Here is a 22,899-nt window from a genome sequence, read left to right on the forward strand (position 1 = left end):
AAAAAAAAAAAAAAAAAAAAGAACCACTGAGACTCTGAGAAGAGTCAGTCAGAAGAGTCTCTGAGAAGAGTCTCAGTTCTCTACACTCTTATGTTCTCTACACTCTCCTTTCAAATACTTTATAGATTGATAAGATCCAACCTGCATGAGCCTTCTCTTCTCCAGGCCAGACAGACCTATCTCCCTGTATGTCTTCCTTGTACGAGAGATGTTCAAGTGCCGTAATCGTCTCTGTGGCCCTTTACTGGACTCTCTCCAGTAGCAACATATCTCTTTTGTACAAGGGAGCTTAGCACTGGACCCAGCACTCCATATGGGACTCACCAGGACTGAGTGGTAWGTATGTGTGTTATTGCTACCTGGGTGCAGGACTGTGCGCTTGTCTTTGCTGAATTTCATGATGTTCCTCTCTGTGCAGATCTCCAGCCTCTGAATGGTGGCACAGCCCACAAGTGTTTCAGCCACTCATCTCAGTTTTATCATCTGCATTTTACATTTCCCTGAACAGAAACCCATGGTATTAGTCAACRACAGTGTGCTAACTGATTTCTGTAGCATGTAGTGTCCTGTGTAGCTGCCTCTGGTTATTTTCCGAGTGGTGCAAATCTTGGGTGGGARCTCTGACTGATTGAGGTCCCTGGAGAGGACACCAGGTGGCAGTTCAGTTGTAGGGAAGTGATGATTGGAGTGCATGTTGCTGAGACCAGATTTGCTAGTTCAGCTTCCAGGAGTGATATTACTGTCAGGTGAGGCTAATCTGTTCCTTATTTTGTTAATGCACCACATGGAGATGGGATTTATAATGGATTTGTTTGTTTGTTTGTTTTTGTTTTTTTCCAGCAGTTTCTTAACAGTTTCATCTTCCCTTACCATTCCCTTCACATACTCACTTCAGATACTTACTTTCTTTTATCAGGATCTGATATATTCACTCGTAGGAACCTAATGACCRATTTTATCTGTTGCTTTGCTTTTCTTTTTCATTCTAGCAAGTTTTTGCTAGCCACTTAGATACATCTTGGCATGGGTCTTTGTCTTCTATCTATCTTGCACTGACTGAGAACCAGAAGCCAAGTTATTTGATGTTGATCCTCCAGTGTTCCAAAATCTACATGTAAACATTCTTAGATGRGCTCTGTTTTAGAAAATGTGATCTTCCAAGAAACCTTCATCAGGTTGTATGGAACCTGARGAAGACTTATTTTTAAAAACTGTGTTAAAAGGTATTAACTGAGTGTTTAATGTGCCGATATTTTAGCACAGTGCTGTTGTTTTTTTTCAAAACATTGAAYCTCATGTATTAGCATTAATAATCTAAAAATCTACTTTTAAAATATAAAATTCTGCATCCATTATGTACTACATACTTTACAGACTCCATTTTGTTTTTTTATTTGTTTTGTATGTTTGTTTGTTTGTTTGCTTTTAGTAAAATGAAGTACTCACTCCCTATTTGCAAGGCTAAATCTTGAAATAAGAAGAATGTAAACCCGACATAAATGAGAGCAGAATTAATTCACTGTTAATTGAAAATCACAAGGACAAGATATATTTTTCATAGTAAAATTCTACTATATTCATGATTTATTTCCTATTTCCATTCTCTGTCAAATATAGTTTCCCCGTGAATACCATACTGGAATARTTATATATTTGCAGAAGGAACCATTATTTAGAATAAAGGATTTTGTCTACTTCTTCTAATTTTATTTCCGTCAGGTTTAGTCTTAAAAACAAGTCCCGTATTTTACACTGGGTAAAAATAAGTTCCATATTTTACATTGAGTATTCCAGAAGACCATTCATTCAACTTCTACTCTATCAAAAATAAACACATGAAATTTATTGTTAAGATGTTCTGGTTATCTGTTTTTAAAGGCTTTTTATAGAAAATTTTCTGTAATATGTATGTTCCCATATCAGCTTATAACCTTTTTAAGAAAGAACATACAAAATTTCTGAAAGGTATTCGGAGTCTCCAAGAAGCAATACAGATAGATCACTGAAATGCTGAGTCTGACGTAATTAACTCTGTCATAATTACGCCACTTACAGGACCATCAGTGTGGGGTCATATGTACCAGCTCACTCAYTGATAGGTCAGGAATCTGTAGAGCATTGCATAGACATGTGTGTGTCAAGTCARTGAAACTGCAGGAGAGATGAGTTTTCTGGTTTCACCACGTCCTTATAAACAGAATTCTATTCTTTTTATTGTTTATATTTTTTGTTTATATTTTTAACTCCTGTTGTAATTTAGCAGGAAACTCTTCAGGATCTTTTAATCCTCAACTATCATTTTTGCTTTTGCGTGCCAAGACCACACAGGGAAATTTCTGAAAAGAAATGTTATTATATATTTTAGCAGCCTTACAGAAACCCTGTCAAAGTCTTCATTGAGGCATATTCTGTACCATGCATTTGAAGGTCCTGAGTGACCTAAGGGTGTCATTTATGACTTCTGGTAAATAGGAGTTGTCAAAATTGCGGTTTTCTATCCTATTTTTTGAACTCTTTATAGCTACAAGGGCAAGAARGAGTTAGTCATCACATATGAATAGAATTTCTAGAGATCAAACTTTGAATTTGTTTCAAACAAATTATATTGTTCAGATTTAGAACCATCAGACAACCATCATTTTAGAGACTGTTTTTTTTTTTATTACCTAACTAAACTGATGGTGGGCTGTTGTCTGATATTGAGGCCAATTCGTTTGCTTTGATCTTAATTTGATTTTTATTTATCTTTATAATTCTCATATATAATACTAGAATTAGTATGCTATTGTAATAGCTCAGTTCGATAAGTTTTCCTGATTTTATTTTCAATTCAGCCTTTTAATAAGGTATAATGAAAAGCACTGACTGATGTTCCTCTGAATAAGCTGTGTAAAGGAAAAATCCTTGAGGCCCTGAGTGGATATAGGCCAATGAGTACAAGACTGATCATTTCCCTCTAATTAATCTTTATTTCGTACCAACTTTTCCTTTTTTTTTTTTTTTTAATTCACTGTCTGTCAGGGCTACCCTCAAGATACACATGCTATTCTGACAGCAGCAGCCAGTAATGAAAAGTTTATATGAGCATATGTTATGATACACAGATATCTTCACAGATGGCTCTCTATCAGCTGTAAACACTAGAAAGTGTTTTAACTTATCCTGGGGTGGCTTAGCTTGTACATCTGAAAAAGGACCCACATTTGAGTGTTTTTCTTAGCATATCTTTACTAAATGTCTTTGGGCAGTCAGCCCACAACCTCCCTTTTTTGGACAAACTGCATGCTGCCTGGAGCAGCACCATGTGAAGCCGAGGAGGACATATGGGTCTGCACATAAACACATCCCAGAGAKTAGAAAAGTCACTGCCACTTGTAGTGCAGCTTCCACAAGCAACACTTAAAAGAGCCCTGTCCTGTATTTCCCAAGCTACTTCTCTTTCCCTCCCGTTCCTCCTCTAGCGAAGCATTATATTTCTCTCATCTGACCAACTATATTTTGCCTTCTCCGCAGAAATTAAGTACTGTTTTTTCTCCCATGCTCTCCTCGTTTGGAGGAGTTCTACTCGCCTTCTCCATAAGCAGGGGACAGCGTGTTCCCGTTGCACTTGAGAAATGTTGCTGTGCTGTGCAAGTGCTGTAGGAGCACATCCACAGAGCAGGAAGGACAGGGCTACTGTTGGAAATGCTGCAAAAAAAAATGTTCTGTTCAGCCAGATGACATTGAAAGGCTTTCCCTTGGAAATGATTTTGTAAAGCTCCTCAGATATACTCAGGAGAATAAGACAGGCCAAAGAGACAGGGAGGTCAGCTGAACTGCATGGTGCATTCACTCGTTAAAATCATTATCTGTGTGATGGCCTTCTCCATCCTTCCCATCCCACACTGGCTGAGCTGACATCACTCGTGCTCCACATTTGCAAAGAGCAAGTCAGGTTAGTCAGTGGAAAATGGTTTGTGTCTCCTTCGTTCAGGCAGCACGCTCATGCCTCAGTGCTTAATTTTTTTTTCAGAATACTGCTTTTCAGTGTTCTAAGCAGGAGCAAATACTCCAGCCTTCAACCTCATTTGCTCACTTTCTTGAGGATGTTAGCATACTGTTACTTGCCAGCGAGAGGTAACCATACACAATTTTATTTACTTATTTATTTATTTTTCAGTGAGTGCCTCTTTCYAGTTTGAATAAAACTGAGATGAGCTAATTTCACATGTACTTGAAAGCACTTATCTCTCATGGTACTTCCAAGAGCTTGAGTAAAGTGAGATTAAGTTTCACTTTAATTGTATTTGAACAAGCAAGTTCTTGAATAACTTCTGCTAATTTTAACAATTACACAGTTTTGCAGCATTGAATGCCTGTTCTCAAATTGTGCTAACTCGTATGTGATCCCTTTATCCCATCTCATTACTTATCAGTCTCTGTAATATTTTGCCCATAAACTAATAAAATTGTTCTTTTGGCATTTCTGAAGGCTCAGGCTGATAACAATTCTGGACATAAAGGTCGCTGGTATAAGAAGAACCTGTCATTCCCAGACAAGATTTGACATGATGTCAACCCTAGGAGATGAAAGTTTTCTCTCGTTTGGTGTAGTCTGTGTGAATTTCCAGAAAATGCTTACACTCTATAGAAAGTACTATCCTTTACAAGCAAAATATTGCTATAAAATTGCAGACAGTCTTCAAATTGACATAAAGCCATCTAAGCAAGTAATCCATGTCACTGTGTTAAAAGTTTATTGCATTCAGTGTCAGCATTACACTCRCCTGGGACTTGATCTTTTAAGCTGTTAATGTAAGAAGCTGGTAAAATTTCATCTGTCATAGATCCATTGTGTCTTGGACTCTGGAAGTTGTCGAGTGTAGTTGATGCCCTGCCTTGCTGATGGTGAAGCCAGAATACATCTACCAGACAATATGACATCCTGCCTCCCATCATCCACTGACACCTGTATCCTATGTCATCTTCTTTTCTTTACTGTAACTTAGATTGCAGGTTATTTTAGGAAGGAGCATGAGCAAGGGATCTAAGCTGGAATCCAGCAAATTAAGAGCTTCCTAAAGACCATACTGAGTACTGACCTATCTGGTTTATTTCCTGCACTCACAACTCCCATGTTAATGTCCAAATTGCTATTTTTTTTTTTATTGCTAGCTTTTAAGTCTGCACCTGGTCACACTGCTAACAATGAAAAATGAATTTCTGGACAGGACCTCATACATTATAGTGTCAGCTAKAAGAACAGTAAAATAAGAATATAAAACACTCATGGGTAGTGGAACTTAATTACCTATGCCTGAAATAGTTAAAATAGTCCGACGGATAGCTTTGACTCAGGCCAATTAGCATTTTCCAGGCAAAGTTTAGCAGTCAGAAGGGACCRCAGTTTATTCCCAGCACACAATTTTCATTCAGCTGCCTGTTTTGATACTGAGAGAGTTTTACCAGGAAGGGCAGAGCCTGCGCAGTTCACCGCAGTGCAACAGAAGCTGCAGGCATGTTTAATTTACTAGTCTATTCCAGTGTGATGCTAGGTTCAGAAATCAAAGGTTATCTGCATTTCTTCTGTTCATGTTCAGCTCTAACAGTATGTCCGGGTGTCTGGGAGTGAAGGACTCCAAGCTTCCCTTGAACTGGGATTTATAAGAGAAGACTTGCTTTCAAAAATTCYTTTTCTACTGTGTATCAGATAAGATTCTCTGTCAGATTAAACTCACAAATCTAGAAAGAAAATTTCATACYTTCATGACTATAAGAAATACTAGCAACTTTCCTTTTCCTTAAAAGTCTATGTAAAATAATTTGAGAACACTACAGATAAATTGTAATGTTTTTCACATTACATTCACAAATGCTAGTTTCATGAGCAGGGCACATCCATAGATAGGTAGATACTTCTTACAACATAGATAGATACTTACAAAGTTTTACATTTTTCTCACAAATAGTCTGAAAAGCAAATCTATGAATAAAATCAGAGGTATACCTTTGATGGCATCACAGAAGAAATTATAGTATAATAAGGCTATCGTAAGTCTACTACAGTGAGCAGTGCTGGAAATAGAGTATTTTTCAAAGTGTAGTGTCAGTGAAGTTTTGAGAAATCCCACATCCAGATCTTACAAAGCACAACTGGCTTCCTGTGTTCCATCTGTGCTCAGCTGCCTTATTGCAATATTGCTGATCATCTCTTGAAAGAGAAGTGTTGTCCCTGCCTGTCTTTCCATTTCTTTAAGAGGGTTATGACATATAAACACAATCACTGCAGGCTTCGGGAGAAGTGGTTTGTCAAAGTGATGTTTGGTGCTGCCCATCAGTGACTGTCTGATTCCCTGCTCCCTCCAGGCGCACCCTGGTACCACGTTGCCTGAGAGTGAGCAGCTGTGCGTGTGGGAATGCAGGTCAAGTTTTCCCTGGAAAATTATTGAGAATCACGCATTTAGAGAAGCATATAAGGCAAAAGTAAATGATAAGTAAAACCCAAGGAATGCTGATTGCATTTTTTTTTTTTTTTGACGTTTAGCTTTGATCAGGAAACCCCTGGCTAGCTCTGGTTATTTTAAGTATGTGTAGATGCGCATGATATAACAACAGAAAGTAATTTCCAGTGATTTATTTTATCGTGAGTAAAATGAATAACATCAGTGCTTTTTTAAAAGTATTAAAACATGAACAAAGATAAAAAGAGTGGAGAAGTTAAAGATTTAGAAGCAAGGCAAGATATTGCTACACCCGCAGATTGTACAAAAAGTTCAGCACTGTATAATTTGAAATAGTGGTCTGCAGCTAGTGTGAATGACACTGATTCTTTGCAGAAAATGCGGAAGAAATATATTCTTGTAAAACTAAGATCACAGGCAAATATTATCTTTGTTTATTTATTTATTTACTCTTCCCAGATACTGGTGGTATTTCTGTAATAGGTCCAGAAGTCTAGAGGCAATATATTTGTATGCTTTGGTAGGCACTGCTCTGGGCTGGTGACAGCTGACTAACTTGGTTAATACCTTTTCTTCCAGTATTATAAACTTTTTTTTTTTTTTTTTTACTTTAATGCTGCATTTCTGAAAGAATGAGAGACACTGGAAAAGTCAATAGCTCAGTAGTTACCAGGCCTTTCTCATGCAAGATTTAAATAAGATTCTCTTTCTTTTCAAGGGACTATTCTAAGCCCTAAGCCTATTCCAGGTCTGTGAAAAAATCCAATAAATCAAAATYTTTCCACTGGAAATAATATTTAAATGCTGAAAAAGTGGCTGGACTCACGTTCATAATCACTAGTGTATACAAAACTCTAAGCTTTCTGAAATCTCACTTTGCCCTCTAACATTAGTTTGYTTCCTTTCATCTAAAACATTCAACCAAATTTCACTGGAATAAATGTTAATCCAAGATACCTTAGACTTTTTTTTTTTAAGTTACAAGTTCAGAATGTAGTTGCAATTTTTTGCTTCCAAATGGAGATTTAAAAATGATATGTACAAAAGAATTCTAAGACTAATTGGCTTAGGAAATAAAGAATAWCCAGGAACCTATGAACAAATCAGAAGGGATTGATCCACACATTAAGATAGGCTTTAAGGTCACAAAGTGCAATAASAAGAGAACAGTCATAAGTCAAGCTGAGGAAGTATTTGAAAGGAAAATTAAAGTTAAATTAGTTTTAATCACATTAGTAGAAAAGTATGACTTTTCTCATCCTAGTGTGGCTGTCTAAAACAAGCCAGAAAAAAAATCACATTAACGTCAACTGCAAACACTGAGAGCATGATTCAGTTGCCTAAGTAGGGTCTAGGTGTTTGAGACATCTAGGACATCAGCACAGGCCTGGCAGGTATGACACAGAACTTCTGGGAACCCTGTGCCCTTTGGAGAAAYGATGAAAAATGGAATGAGATATCCTGTGCAGTATGAAAATATGACAACAGATGTCAATATTTAAGCAACTAAACTGTGCACCTAAAATTTAGAGGAATGTTCTGTAGGAGGTTTCCTCCAGGAGGATGTTCAGAAGGAACATCTGAATGTTCTGTTCTGTTCAGAAGGAGCTTTTGAACGGATGCTCCTGTTAAGAAGCATCTTGAGCTGTTGAAGAGTGGTAATGAATAATAGTATTTGCAGTAGGACTGAAGTCATAAAGCTAGCATAAAGTATCTGACCCTCTTTAATGCTATTTTTTTTCTTTGGTGGTGGGAAAATTAAGCTCAGTACTTCATTGGTTTGTAACTATATTTGGGGAAACATGTACTCTCAAAATGTGGGTATTTTCAGCTACAACATAATAATCTGGAACAGATTATTTTGAAAGGAATATCTTTTCTTTTTCCCATGCAGTAAGCCTTTTTTTTTTCATAAATTCCAATCCCAAAACATGTAGCAGCTGAATTTACAATTAGTCACCACAAATTTCAAAATACTCTGTGCATGTTTTGCAAACGGGGAAATGCTCGTTGTTAATCAGGTACTCCAAAAGTATAATATCTTCTAAAATCTCTTCAAGTGAAGTATATTAAAAACAAATATCATAATTGCATAGCATGATGTTATTAATTTTTAACCCTTTTATCATGTTGTAATTAACTCATTTATCTGGGTTAGTATATAGTCATCATCTTGCAGGAACTCTGTGTACATTACTATTGTGAAAATGCTTTGTGTTAGAAGAGTCAGTTCTTGAAAGGCAATAGCTCAGTTAGGTTTTTCTATCAAATGACATTTGTATTTCTGAATACTTCACTTGTGCTTTTTTCTTATATTTAGGATAAAAAAAGTTGGTCAATTTTTGAAATAAAAAACTTTGAAATAAATAAGTAGTTTTAGAGCAATCATTTCTGAGAGATAGACTAAATGATGTATTAACATATGTCTTGATTAGTAGCAAATATTAATCAAGATACTATTCATTTCTGAAGCAGTATTAATTTTAAATGCTGCCAACTTGGTAGAAGAAAATGTCAGATTTCTCACAAAATAAGTTCTGAGAGCTTTCTTTTTTTTATTATTTTATTTTTTTCTCCATTCAGATCTAAACTCCCTGAAAACAGGATACTGTGATATTTTTTCCAAATTGATCAAAGGACCTATATCATTCTTCCTCACACTAAGTTCATAGAATCACAGAATCACAGAATCACAGAATCACAGAATCACAGAATGTTCAAGGTTGGAAGGGACCTCTAGAGATCCATCTAGAGATCATCTAGTCCAACCTTCCATCTAGTCCAACCTTCCTGGAACTGTGTTTCAACTTACACCCGTTTCCCCTTGTCCTGTCACTGTTCACCACTGAGAAGAGCTTGGTCCCTTCCTCCCTTCATGTACTTTTACATGTTAATCATATCCCCTCTCAGCCTTCTCTTCTCCAAGCTAAACAGGTCCAACTCAGTCTCTCCTCATATGGGTCCAGTTCCTCCAAAATATGGGTCCAGTTCCTCCAAATGCTGAATAAGTCTTGTTATATGTGGCTCATCTCAACTCCACATATTGAGGATTAGGGAGATGGCAGACAGAAAAAAGCATTAAAGATAATTCTTTTTTTATATAAGCTTGTTTCCTGGTCCTTTATTCCCTTCATCAAGTTCTGTAAAGAGACACAAGACCATAAAAATTCCTCCTGGGAGCATATTGTATCAGTAATCAATCTCTGTATTCTAAATGCATATAAACATATCTTTAATTAAGATTAAGTCTTATTTGAGGTTGGTTATTTTCAGAAAGAGGAAGGGGCAAGAGAGAATAGGACTCTAGATAGTCTATAGGACTAATATAGGGCATCTGTTTAGAAGGATGAACCTGTTTGTCTAATGTATCTCACGTAAGGGAGACAAACTCAGTTTAGATCTATTTTCCCCCACTCAAAAATCATGAAGAAGTAAACACAAGTTATTCCAGCAAATGGAATAACTAAGGAGAAATACTAAGGAGAACTCCTTAGGGCTTCGTAGGAAGCAAGAACTCTTCCTCTGACTTATCATAAATAGGGGAAAAACAGTATCACCTCAATATAATCATTATAGATTCTATCTATAAATAACTGTGCTCTTCAACCATAAGCATCTTCATTATGCCTAATTTCACTAATCCAAATTAAATACTACTTTAATTCTCAAGATATTGGGAGGCATCTATCCATTCACTCTTACTGTGCCTTCAAGAGAGAAGAGCTTTTAAGCAATAATCTCCCAGTTGCAGCTACTCAGTTTTCTTGAGGAGTCTTGAGGAACTCTTTGCAGATAATGGGAAACTGAACAATGTTTGTATGCAAATACAGAATTTAGGGATCTATCCAGCTGACCAAATGTAGGTGTCTATTTTAGGGAGGTATGAATAGATACTTGGGCTTCACCTATTTAATTGACCAGAAAAACATTGCCACCTCCATTATGGAGGTGGGCATGTTATAGGATTTTCCAAAATATGTCCCTGTGCAACTGGCAGATATGAAACAGACCCTGTGAAAGATCTATGTCATTCTGAAGTAGCAGCGGAGACCAGGCAGGATGCCCTTCAGCATATTACCTCACCACATAGGTGGGGAACGTAACAGAGAGCTGAATCTCAATGATTGCAGTGAGATTGTGTCTAATTGTGACTAATTAGACAGATTGTGGCTAATATCACCTTGGAGGGGCAACTGGGAAACATTTTGTTTGCAAAGGGCTGTAATTTCTCAGTTGTTTTATATGAGAGCAGAGGGGTATTCTTTCTAATGCTTCTCCTTTTCTGTAGTTGTGTATCTCAACAGCGATCAAATGTGAGATAACAGAACTTAATGAAGAAGTGTACTGGAGCTACATATTAGGTGCAAGTTACATCATATAACCTCATGCTTGACACAGATTTGAGAAATAGGTGTGAGAGGTCTGCTGACAGATATGCTTTCTTTAAATGCTTATATGCTGCAGATCTTAATTTGGTGTATTGTACCCCCAAAATACTTTATTGACCTAATGTCTCTTTTCATTTTGCAGAGACTAAGTATTAGAATGGCATAAAATATGGCCCAGTTCTACTACAAAAGAAGTGTCAATGCTCCCTACAGAGATCGCATTCCTCTTCGTATCGTACGAGCAGAGTCAGAACTCTCCCATTCAGAGAAAGCCTACCTGAATGCCGTGGAGAAAGGAGATTATGCCAGTGTGAAGAAAGCTTTAGAAGAAGCAGAAATTTATTTCAAGATCAATATTAACTGCATTGATCCTTTGGGAAGAACTGCACTCCTGATTGCTATTGAAAATGAGAACCTTGAGCTCATTGAGCTGCTCCTAAGCTTTAATGTGTATGTGGGAGATGCCCTGTTGCATGCCATAAGGAAGGAAGTAGTTGGTGCCGTGGAGCTGCTGCTAAACCACAAGAAGCCCAGTGGGGAGAAACAGGTATGTGCAGCATTTCCTCTAGATTTGTAGTCTGCTCTAATGAAAAGAGAAGAATGGTGCAAAGGGAGTAAGCAAAAGAAAAAGAAAACTAATCCTTATCCTCAAATACATGCATTTAAAATTGGAAATTGAATGTTTTTATGTTGTATGTATCACATTCACTTGTGTTTAAACTTCTCTACCAATTCAAATCTGCATAGGTCCACAAGGATTCTTGGTTATACATGTTTAAGTCACATGAGAACTTTCTTTCAAAACATAATGATAAAACTGACCTGTGTCCTTGTTCCTCAGCCTGAATGATGACATTCTCAATGTACAGTGGAGTGAAGTGATAACTGCCTTCTCTTTAAGGCCAGATTCAGGCTCACACTTAACCGATTACCCACAAAGCCCCTCTTTTTCTTTTGGGGAACTGTACAGTGCATTCATAAAAAACTCATTCAAGAAAATCTGGAAATTGATAATACAGTCAAGTTTTTGCTTATGAGATTTCTGATGATTTAAAAAAAAATGACCCACTGTTTGCCWCTTTCAAAGCATAGGCTGAGCTGCCATGTAAGTGAAGTGTTCTTTATTTGTTTTACAGCTAAATAAAACAAATGTAGATAAACTTGTTTTGCTTTTAACTAAATTAGGCAAATAGTGTCTATGCAGTCAATTATCACATCTCAGCTAAAGATGAAGGAAAAAAAAAAGTGAACAGTTAAGAAGTGTTAACTATCAGCCAATATGACGGTCTCACCAGGGGATGTCTTATTTCCCACCTATCCAGACACTCTGTCATTTCACTGATTACCTAACTCCTGCCAATATTAGTTGAAAATGTTCATTCATTCAAAAATGCAACTCAGTCCAAAGAGACTAGCATTGACAAAATATGGGTCCATTTGAGTTAATTGTGAAACTCCCATTAAAGTCAATGAATATTTCAACCCTTCCATGTGGAGGTTAGCATTTCTCTGTTCTGGAGGAGACACTATAGACATGACCCAGTTGCTCAGACTTTCATCCCTGCCTTCAGCAGTCTTTCACTCAGTCATGTACAGATAAAAACTTCTTTCCCTTTCTTGTGTCCTCTAAAAGGAAAAATCACATACAAACTGCCTCATTCATAATAAATATGATGCCTACTCTGCATCCCCTTGGACTACTCTGGGAGGTCTATAGGAGGTAGCTAACCTCTTGCATATCCTTCTAATTTGGAGAAACTAGTGAGATGGAATAACACAGCTCATAAATTTTGATATTCTTATGGCTCCTCTGGGATGAAAAGACCTATAAATACTTACAAGGTTGTATTCTGTTTTCATCTATCATTTCATATATTGTASGTATTGTATTAATGCATTTCAATGAATAGTATGTTGAAATAATTAGAGCCCTTTCATACATAATACCTACAATACACTTTAATTACAGTATCATGCACTTGCTATGGATAGAATTGCAGATGATAGATAAAGAGCATAATTTTTGGTGATAATATGAATACTACAYGTTTTTGCTATGGAAAGAAAGAAATATTGTGCCTTGTACAAATATACAAACCTGCCATCTCTTCTAGAGACTAAAAGCAAAGTTTCTTTAGAACTTTGAGAAGACTCATGACACAGGAAGAGTAATAAAACTAGATTCACTTTATTTTTGCATGTTTCGTTATTTCTCAACCAGTACTACAGACAGGAATACAATGTATGGGAGGAAGGTCTGTCTCCATTCTCCATCCACTGTTATCATAAAGTAGAGTTCATATTATTTAACAGTAGCCATCACAGTTACGTGTTTACTCCGATATGGTCATCTAGGCTCCCTTTTACAGCCAGTGGAGAAAAATGGAGATCCCTTGAGAGCTATTCATGCTGCCTTTCTTAGTTACTTCTCTTAAGAAGAGATGATAAACTGCTTCTGGACAAGCTAGAGAGGGAAATAGTGATTTACTTTGTTTAAGGGGCTTCTATTTCAGGACTACTTTTTGATAGGTGCCGTAGTTACTAATTGCTAAGTTACTAATTACTAAACAGCTAATTATCAAAGCTAAGTAATGTTCTCCTTTCAGAGCTGTACTAGTTGAGGTTCTGCCCATTAGTGTAAAGTAAACAGAATAATCATGGATCATTTGAACAGAGAGACACCTCCATTTGGGCTAAACCTGCCTGTTGCAAAAAACATAGGTCCAYGGAAGCCAGTGCTTCCAAACTGACCTTTAAACAAACTGCTATTTGCACTGGCGTGCCATTGTTTTCACTGGGGATACAAATACCTATTAATCTTCTATAGGTTTTGTTCATTTTTAAGAACAAGTTGTTCAGAAGAGAATACGCATGTGAATTACATTTTTGCAGTGTTTTGCTGCAGTTAAGCAGATACAACTGTATATATTTAGCATAATCAAAAGTAGCATGCTGCCTGAAAATTCATTGCAGTAGCCTAAAGATACAAACTATGGATGCTTAAAATTAGATACTAAAWTTTTTTTCACTAGTATTTGGACTGAAGTTCCATCTGAAATTCTTTATTTCAAACTACAGCTTGATTTTCTTATGCTACTTTTGTTATWTGTACATATTTGTCATATTTGGATGGTTCATGTTCAGACTGTGCTTTTAATAACATGATAGCTTTTTCTGTTTAGTTTTCTATCTTCTTTGTGAAAAGTTGGTCATGTGTGGTAAAATCTCAGGCCCTTTAAGTCAGTGGGAGTTTTGTCATTGATTTCAGTGAGGTTAAGATTTCACCCTTTTTCTGTTTTCTTTTGCCCTTGTTGAAAAGTCATTTGCAAAGAAGACAGACAAAGAATAAGAAAAATGCTTTTGCAAAACACTGCCAAGCTCAAAAAACAGTTTAGTTTCCCAAATATTGTCATCAGTTATGAAAGTTATGAGCATTCAAATAAAGAAAAGACTAATGATTCATGATTTACAGTTAAATGAACAAACTATCACTATTCTGTATGTTCATAGAGGTACTATCCTGGGTATCAGGCATAGCTAATTTCAGCCTTAACATCATAAAATAATGTGGTTATATTGGTAAAACATTTTTTTAAACATAGAATTCCATATATAAGACAGTGGCAGTGATAWAAACTGAAGCTTGAAAAAGCTGCAGCAGAAAGCTACAGTTCTTCAGGAGAACTTAAATGTATTATTTTGAAATTGCTTGCATTCTTTGAAAACATYTGAGTAGTTAAAATCATAAGGAAAWATATGTAAACAAGGTGTTAATTTAGAGCAAGAATCAATACATTTATTTGAAATATCATATTATTTTTGTATTAAAAAACATTTTAGAAACAATACCTTTACAATTAGCAAGCAATCTTCCTCTTAAATGCTTTCTCTCTCAGAAAAAGTTTTGCTCAGGTCTTATTGATTACTTAGATACTGGCTTTCAGCTAATACCCCTCTGTGATGGTTTATCTCAGAGACCACACGTATTCCAGTGGTTTTAAGCTGATTATCAGTATATGGATATATCTGGTGCCATCTGGTGACTACAGATGAAGCATATATATTTAACAACTTTGAATTTTATTTAACTCCTTCTCTTACTTGGTTTGTGTGTGAGTCTTTTTTGGTATAGTTTAAAATAATTCAAGAAAAGGTCATTTTGTCACTTGCATATTTTCTACATTTTTTTAGCTGCACCAGATGCTATAGAATATGTGAAAGAGAATAACAGGATTTAAGGTGAATGAGTTCAGGAAACTTATCCAAGTACTATCAGTTTTTCAAAGCCACATGTCCCAAATTATCTGCCAAGATACTTATCGCTTATCCTGATGGATAGCTGAATGCCAAATTAAAAGAAAAAAAAAACCTGTTCTTCTTTAAAATTTAGTATCTGCAGAATTTTCTGTCTTGCTAAATTGCACACAGTTGCACACAAATAGATACACAATTGCACACAAATAGATACCAAATAGATAGTGTAATTGAATCAAATACAATACCTTTGTTTAAGCCACAACTTGCTCTTCTGCTTGAGGAACCCAGACATTGCTCTCAGATGGCTGTTTGACTGTCTAGATATACATGTATATTCAAGGAAGACCAAAGCAGAGTTGCAAACATTTTCTAAGAATGCTACAAAGTCCATAAGTGAAGCTGAAATTTCAAAGTTATTAAACTTGAATCTGTGCAGCACTGTATTATTACCTGACAGTCTAGATTTAGGTCATGAGAGTATGACCTATGTTTAAAGGCATTGCCCGGCTAGCAGAAGCATCTGGTARTGTTTTTGTGCCTCCTTGTACATGATTAGATGTTGATCTTGTTGCACTGTGGGTGTTCTTATGGGTGGACACCCTGGGGACAACTTTCTGCAGATGTCTGAAAAACCATGCTAATTACTGGCTGGCTTTTGCAAACATAAGGAAATTGCTAGCAAAGGGAGAACTTTAGGACAGAGAGGAAAATCATTCTAGTGATATGTCCTTAGCTCACTTCTTGGTGTGGAAGTCAATTAACATGAAAATGCTGCTGGGCACTGAGATAGGGCTGCTGTAAGAAGAGGGAATTCGGCAGTCTCTGATTCCTGCAGCTCTGTTCCAGTTGGTTTGGAATTGAAAAGTTAATAGCCATCAAGGCATTGTGGGAGGTAAATCTGCTATATGGAAGATGATCAGTCTTCCATAAAGCAGTTTGGACATACAGATCAGACATCATGCCTGCTCAGTCTTCCCCAGCCATGCTGGTGTCTTCAGTCAGATTTCTATCCCTGTTTCCTGTCTGCTTTCCAGACAAGTTTCCCTATTAATAAGAACATTTTTTCACCTGTTGTATATCAATCCCTTGTGCATCATTGCAGTATGTCTTGTAGGGTGCATGATATCTAAATTTTCATAGCTCTTGTTTGATCAACATTATGTGAGAAGTCAATATACAGCAGTCACTCAGTCAGTACATGTTTTCTGGCTCATGAAACCTTGGTCTAAATTGCTTCCATTACTCTACAGCTGCAAGAATGTTGTGAAATGTGTATTTTATTTACTGAAGAGGAGACAGAAGGTCTTTGAGATCAGCTGGACTGATCATCTCTTTCCTTCTCTTCATCGGCTTCCTTTTGTGTGTTGTGATCTCACACAGCCAGAAAAAAAAAAAAAAAAAAAAAAAAAAAANAGTAATAAGAGCAGCTGACAAAGGACTGGGAGTAGAAAGTGTAGAAGAGGTCACAGGAGGCACCTCCTGCACAGTCTGTAGCCCATCTCCTGGAAGAATCAGCAAGGTCATGTAAGAGAATATTTGAATATTTTATGCCAAATCCCTGTCTTCTACTTACTGTGCTAATGAAAAGTTAGGCATTACAATGCATTAGCAACCACTGTGAGCTCCCAGACAGGAAGAATCATGTATAATCATGTAGAAGAACTTCCTATCCTGGAAATTTTTGGAGACAGGGTGGGGAGGGAACATTTTGTTGCTATTACAGGCTAAAGTTATGTTTTATATTTTTTCACATATTTAGCTGATCGATAATTATTTGGAGGGGGGAAGGAGAAAAGGTGTTAACAATACAAGCTTTGTCTCACTTGGATCTACTACATAAAATTATTCTCAGAAGACACAACTGGTTATGACTAGAAGTCAGAAGAAGAAATGACAGGTTATATGTCAAAATGGTCTCAGCTTCTGATTTTTTAATAGTGCTGCCATGTTTTCTGGGGAAAATGAAAGCATGAAGAGGAACAGTCTAGGAGAAAAACTGGTCTTGTGTGAGCATATGTCAACGGTGTTGCACAGTATGGTTTCTAAGTCAGTCAGTGGCTTAGACTGCACCATGAATGCTCAGGTACTTACCTAAACTGTTCAGGAATTGACACAGACAGCAAGGCTAGACAGCTTTGCTGGCAAAGTCTTTTCCATCTGGCAGCATTTCCAGAAGTAGATGAAAGGTTAGAGGTGAAAAATAAGGAGACAAATGTGACAGCTGCCTACAGAGTAGCTTTCCATCCCTGAGATTGTGTCAAACTAGATTCTGCAGTTCATTAAGAGTAACTGAATCTGACAATGCTTTTAGCTACTGAGAACCTCTTCACTGGCCTCATCACCCATTCTGGTCCTTTTGTGGTACTTAGTATACATAAATTTCTTGAAATTGCCCCATGAGGAAAAGGGAGTGTCAGGGTCCTGAGACAGGACCTTTCCCTGGAGCAGTACTGGACCTTTCCCACTGGAGCCTGACAGCACTCTCATTTGAGTTCCTCATAGGGTATGCAGAACATTCAGGAAACTTCAGCCCATTATTTTCCATTCTCAGCTGTGGGACAACCATAATTCAATCAGTGTGGATGGTAATGGAGAGGATCAAGGGACTCTTACATCTGTCTCCAGTTTTGAGTGCTGGATGAGTTCAAAGGCAGTGGAAGATGTTTGACTAGTTGTCTTTAAAAGTTTATTCAAATTTTTTTTCTGGTTATAGATCTGGGACTTACACTGCTGCAGCAGAGGCAGAAAGAGAAAGATTTTACTAGTATTTTTTTTCCTCACTCTATCTATTTCCCTGTACTTCTGAAAATATCAGTCACAATAGCTCATGTAATGCACTTCCTCTGTTGAGATTAAAGCATCRCTTTTGTTTTGAGAATGTCTCCCACAGAAGTTCATGAACTAAGTGCCTTTTTGAATGTTCTGACTAATGACAGTCTAGCTAGTAATGATTATGGAGGAGGTGATGCTAGGCTGTTTTGTCGGGCTCGGAGTACACAGCTTTGAAGAGGAATGTGAAGGCATGAAGTTCATTCTTCCCACTCCCAGCTGCCTGAGTGGGTAGCCAAGTATTTTTTTCCCAGTGGTATCTGATCAATTGGAATTCCCCAGCAGGTTTTAAAATATTGATAGACAGAAATGAATGTGAGAGGTTATGTCGKGGATATTTCTTTTTTTTTAATGAAATGGATAAAGCAGCATATCATGTGGGCACGTGAAATACCCATATAGCTCTAAAGGAGAGTTTTATCATAAAGGTAGAGATGATTTATTATATAATAGATGGAGATAATGTATTTGTAAAATTACTGTTCTGTCATTATTTAGGGGAATGCCAGCTGTTTCTAAGTTCACAAAAAGCTGCACATAAATGTCATAAGATCTTTGCAAAATAAACAATTTGTGTTTTCATGCATCAGAGGTGGGGTAGGCGACTGTATAGAAAAAGTTGTGACAATTACTAAAGAAAGACTTTAGAAGCTGGTATTGCTAGTCTCATAAATAAACCTGCTGACKATTTCAATTCTAAGGAATTCTACAATATACATCTATCACCTTTTTACAAATGCTACATCTCCTAATTGTTCTCAAATTGAAGCTATGGTGAAAGAACCATGCCAGAATGTGGGGAAATCTGACAACTTCTTGACCTCTACAAAATGATKAGCTGTTTTGTTATAGCAGCATAAATTTTTCCAAGGTTCTTACAAGTATTCTTATAAGGTTCCTGGTAAGTAGCATTATTGATGGGGACTTAAACCAACTGTGAATATTATCCACAGTTTTAGCCATTGTTAGAACTTCAGAAAAGCTTGATGATGACAAATGTAAGTTTAAGTCATAGACAATTGGTGAACTAAACCTCTACCCAAATTTGCCTGAAGTTATTAACTGCTTTTCCATCATTTGCTGGCTTTTCCACCTTTCCTGTTTTCAGCTCATGCTGTGGATGAAAACACTTCTGCCACACAGAGATGAGTGTAGATTAGTTCTAATCATTTGAAAACCTCAAATAAAACAAAATCTTTATTGTGMTTCATGTAAAACTGAGGAAAAAATGATTTTTTCAACAGGTTACATTTTGAGTTGTGCCTTCYTTTTCATTTGTTTCGTATTTTATGATCACCACTTCACAGCACGAACTCAAGTTTTCATTTGCAATAGAGAGCATGCAAATACAAAAAGAAAATGTCAAAAATGTCTGTGTTCCATATTTTGTGTCCTATAATGCAATCTCATAAATCCCAAAACCTGGAAGTCATTTTTCCAAAATTACTTGCTTTTGACTTCTGAYGACTCAACCATACAGATAGTTTCAGCTAATGATTTCTATAGCTGTTCTCTGCATGAATGCAGCTTAAGCAGATGTGAGAGCAGTAGTATAGATCTATGATATCAAGAACAAAAAGAAGTTCAAAAAAAAAAAAACCTTTTTTTGCTGAGGTATAGTCTTGTTTTCAATGGACTAGGGTATCTAAAATAGTTCCAGCTGCCTATGTTCAAGTACCTAAACCACTCCCTAAATGCCCACATMCAAGCAAGATATCTGAGCTCTCATTAAATCAATGAAGGTCTTGTCAGTCTACTGCCAAATGTGAGTGTCTACTTTAGGTCGAGCTCTCTGGACTCCTGATTGCAGTGACCAAGGGCTGAATCAGGATGCCCACAAGTAGTATGTGAGGCATCCTAGGATATCTGAGAGAGGTGTCTTGGCCTGGAAGTTATAACACAGGATCTGGGAGATCTGTGGCTTTCTGGAGTTGCATCTAGATGTCAAACAAGACACCCAGAGGTATCTGAAATATCACTGGACACCTATAGGAGTCAGGCATCCAATCATCCCTAATAATAATTCTTTAAAACAAAAGGCTTTCTAGATCTTCACCAATAGGAAAACCTGCTGGAAAATTAAAAAACAAACATGTGCCACTGTTGTCACAGCCTGCAGCACTACAACACTAATTGTTTTTGTCACAGGGCATTTCCTGTCAAATCCCTATGTGAGCAGTCAAATTTATAAAATCTGATTGCCATGCAGCTGTGCACATCAAGATTGAATTATCCTTGCTTAATAAATTATGATGAAACTTCATCAAAGCTTTTTAGGAGCTTGATACATTCATAATATCCTTTTTTTCTGTGTGTGATTTCTCTAATATCTAGCAGTACTGTTGAGCTCACACTCCAGAATTTTCTGCAGTTTTCACTCGTTCATCACTGTACCATATTGTAGGAAACGTGCAGGCGTTTCATACCTCTGGTAACTTTTCATTCTAGCCCAGTAAATTCAAAAGCCATGATGGGAGACTGACAGTTCTTTAACATGATTATAAAGACTCCCATTTTTTAGAAGACTATCAGTTTATCCTGGCTATTTAGCAACAATTTTCTGGAGGGATGATACATAGATCTCACATGCTGCACTGAGAAACATCATTTAGTTGCCCTTTCTGCCAGTGTCAGGATCCGTATCTTCCACATCATGGCCCTAGAGCAGAAAGAGGCAAATGTATTTCCACTTTCAGTTCAGCTATTAAAAAATTACTGAAAGTTCATCATGAAATATTATCTAAGCCCACAGGTTTGTCACAATGTGTAGAGTTCTCTACCAGAACAAAAAGGGAATTTGAAACAACCCCTCTCAAAGCAGTGCATTTCACATTGTTTATGGCCAGATGCAGCTAAGTATTGGTAAATGTCAAAAAAAAAAAATTGGCAACAGTTTCAACTGAAGTCTTTTCTAGGGTACAACCCTAAACTACTTATGACACTGCTGCTGGTCTTTCAGTGCAGTGGATGGGAGATAATTATGTCTGATTCACATTTTCTCCTCTGATCTCTTTGTAGAGAAAAATCAAAAGAAGATTTTTGATTTTAAACACTCCTATGTACTACTCTATTTTCACAAAATCTCACAATCAGTAGAATTTCTTTTTTTTTTTTTTTTTTTCTGATTCTTACATACAGGGAGGATGTTAAAAGTGGCTTTATTTAAAGACCTGAGTATTATCAAAATTGATAAAATTCAGCTTTCAGACTTTAACTCTTGAAGAAAGTTCCATTTTTCACTGGCAACATACTTGCAAGACCCTTTTCCTGTAATTCACAAATRAGTCCTGTTTTTCTTCTGAAGAAATTTAAAAAACTTATAGTGTGATTCCAAAACTAGAGATGCTGCCAGCTAACTGTATAACTAAATAACATACAAGGAATAACATAATGGAACAGTGCATAGTAGTGTTTCTCTGGATCCTCTGCAGTTTTATAAGGTTTTGGTTTTCCTGACATATCCTTTTGTATTCCTTTCTTCTAATATTTTGGAAAAAAAAAAAACAAAAACTAAATGTTTTGCAGATTTATCCCCACTTCACCGTGGGAATAGTTTTTAAGATTGTAGTCTTTTTAATTTTTTTCAGACATGAAGGTGTAATCCCCAGGAATGAAGATTTCTCAAATTATTTTGCCATGCTAACTAACAGTGCTCAGATGTAATTTAGTTCAGTAACTTCCACTCTTCCCTTTGAAATGCTTGTGTCTCCTGAACAGATGGTTGATCCCTAGAGAAGTCACCTATCCATTATTGCTTTTTTTTTTTTTTTTTTTTTTTTTTACAAAAATATTTTTCAAAAAGACTCTGATTCATCAGTGGACCACCATTTTTATTTCTAGATTCCTAAAGCCTGAGAAGAAGGATCCAGCTCAGATTCTAAATAGTCCTTTTTTAACATTTATGTGAATTCTTCAATGGAGAAGCAAAATCTCCTCCTGCCTTCTCAGATATCTCTTGCAGCCATCTTGAGAAAAGGCAAAAACAAGGGAAAATCAAGAGCTTTCTTTCATTCCTGTACCTGAATCAGATAACACAGGAAMTCAGAAAATAGAATGTCACACATAAACTTCATTAAAATTATTTTGTCTTTATGAAGACATTACATTTTATACAGCAGATTACATTTTATAAAAAAAATCTCTGCTTGCATTTAAAAATATTCATTTGATAAGCACCTAATTCTACTCTAAACATTCGGGAAGTTTTGATATTTGTTTCTCATACTATGCTTATTTAAAAAAGGTTTGTATGAGTTATGTTATGAAGTGACAGAAATAATTAGACTTCTCCTTTAATTATTTCCATAATGAGATCTTATCTCACCAGATATATTTTTCCAAGCCATTTTCATTTTCCTTTTTCACTGATCTTGAGTGAAATTAGCACTGTTTCTTTGTCATTTTTCATTTTCTGCACTACAGCAATGCTCAGAATTCCCATCTTAGAAACTCTGCTTTACCTAGTTTCAAAAAAGTATGTGATGAGAGGGACAAGACAGTTAGCAGCAGTTGGAAACAAATTCAAAATATGCTGATGGCCACTTGCTGAGTATCTGCTTCTAAGCTGTTTCCAGTCCTTGTTCAAGCTATTGACATTGACTGAAGGAAGAACATATACATCTTTTAATAATGTTCAGAGGAAAACATTAATTTAAAATGACCGCTTTTATATACAGGCTATATTTTGGATCAGCTCCCACAGTTATGAGAGGGACAAAAAGGAGAAATAAATTGCTGAGGGCTTCTTCCACAGCTATAAGGAGAAGCAAAAGGAGAAATAAAGTGCTGAGGGCTTCATCTGTCATCAATCACATCCAAGAAAGGCATGTCCTAAATACATCAAGTTAAATATCTCTTCCTTCTGTTTCCACTTGTTACCAGTTTCCTTTCATTTGCTATTTTTTTTTTTTTTTAATAAATGGAAAAAAWGGAAAACTACAGCTTTTCACCTGGAAGAAGGATTCTGAAACAAATTATTAAATTAC

At 36.5% G+C, this 22,899-nt stretch overlaps 1 protein-coding gene across 1 annotated transcript in view; it reads left to right on the forward strand.

The window, feature by feature from the left end:
* The window catches only part of TRPC4 (transient receptor potential cation channel subfamily C member 4), a 120,848-nt gene that overhangs the window by 20,262 nt on the left and 77,687 nt on the right, over nucleotides 1-22,899 (forward strand). Inside the window, exon 2 of the mRNA XM_026033939.1 lies at nucleotides 10,971-11,375. Within this exon, the coding sequence (XP_025889724.1) occupies nucleotides 10,998-11,375 (378 nt within the window). The 5' untranslated portion in view covers nucleotides 10,971-10,997. The remainder of the gene's footprint in view (nucleotides 1-10,970; nucleotides 11,376-22,899) is intronic.

This window comes from Nothoprocta perdicaria, unplaced genomic scaffold (genome assembly GCF_003342845.1).
Source record: "Nothoprocta perdicaria isolate Ctin4 unplaced genomic scaffold, notPer1 scaffold_137, whole genome shotgun sequence".
NCBI classification, from domain to species: domain Eukaryota; kingdom Metazoa; phylum Chordata; class Aves; order Tinamiformes; family Tinamidae; genus Nothoprocta; species Nothoprocta perdicaria.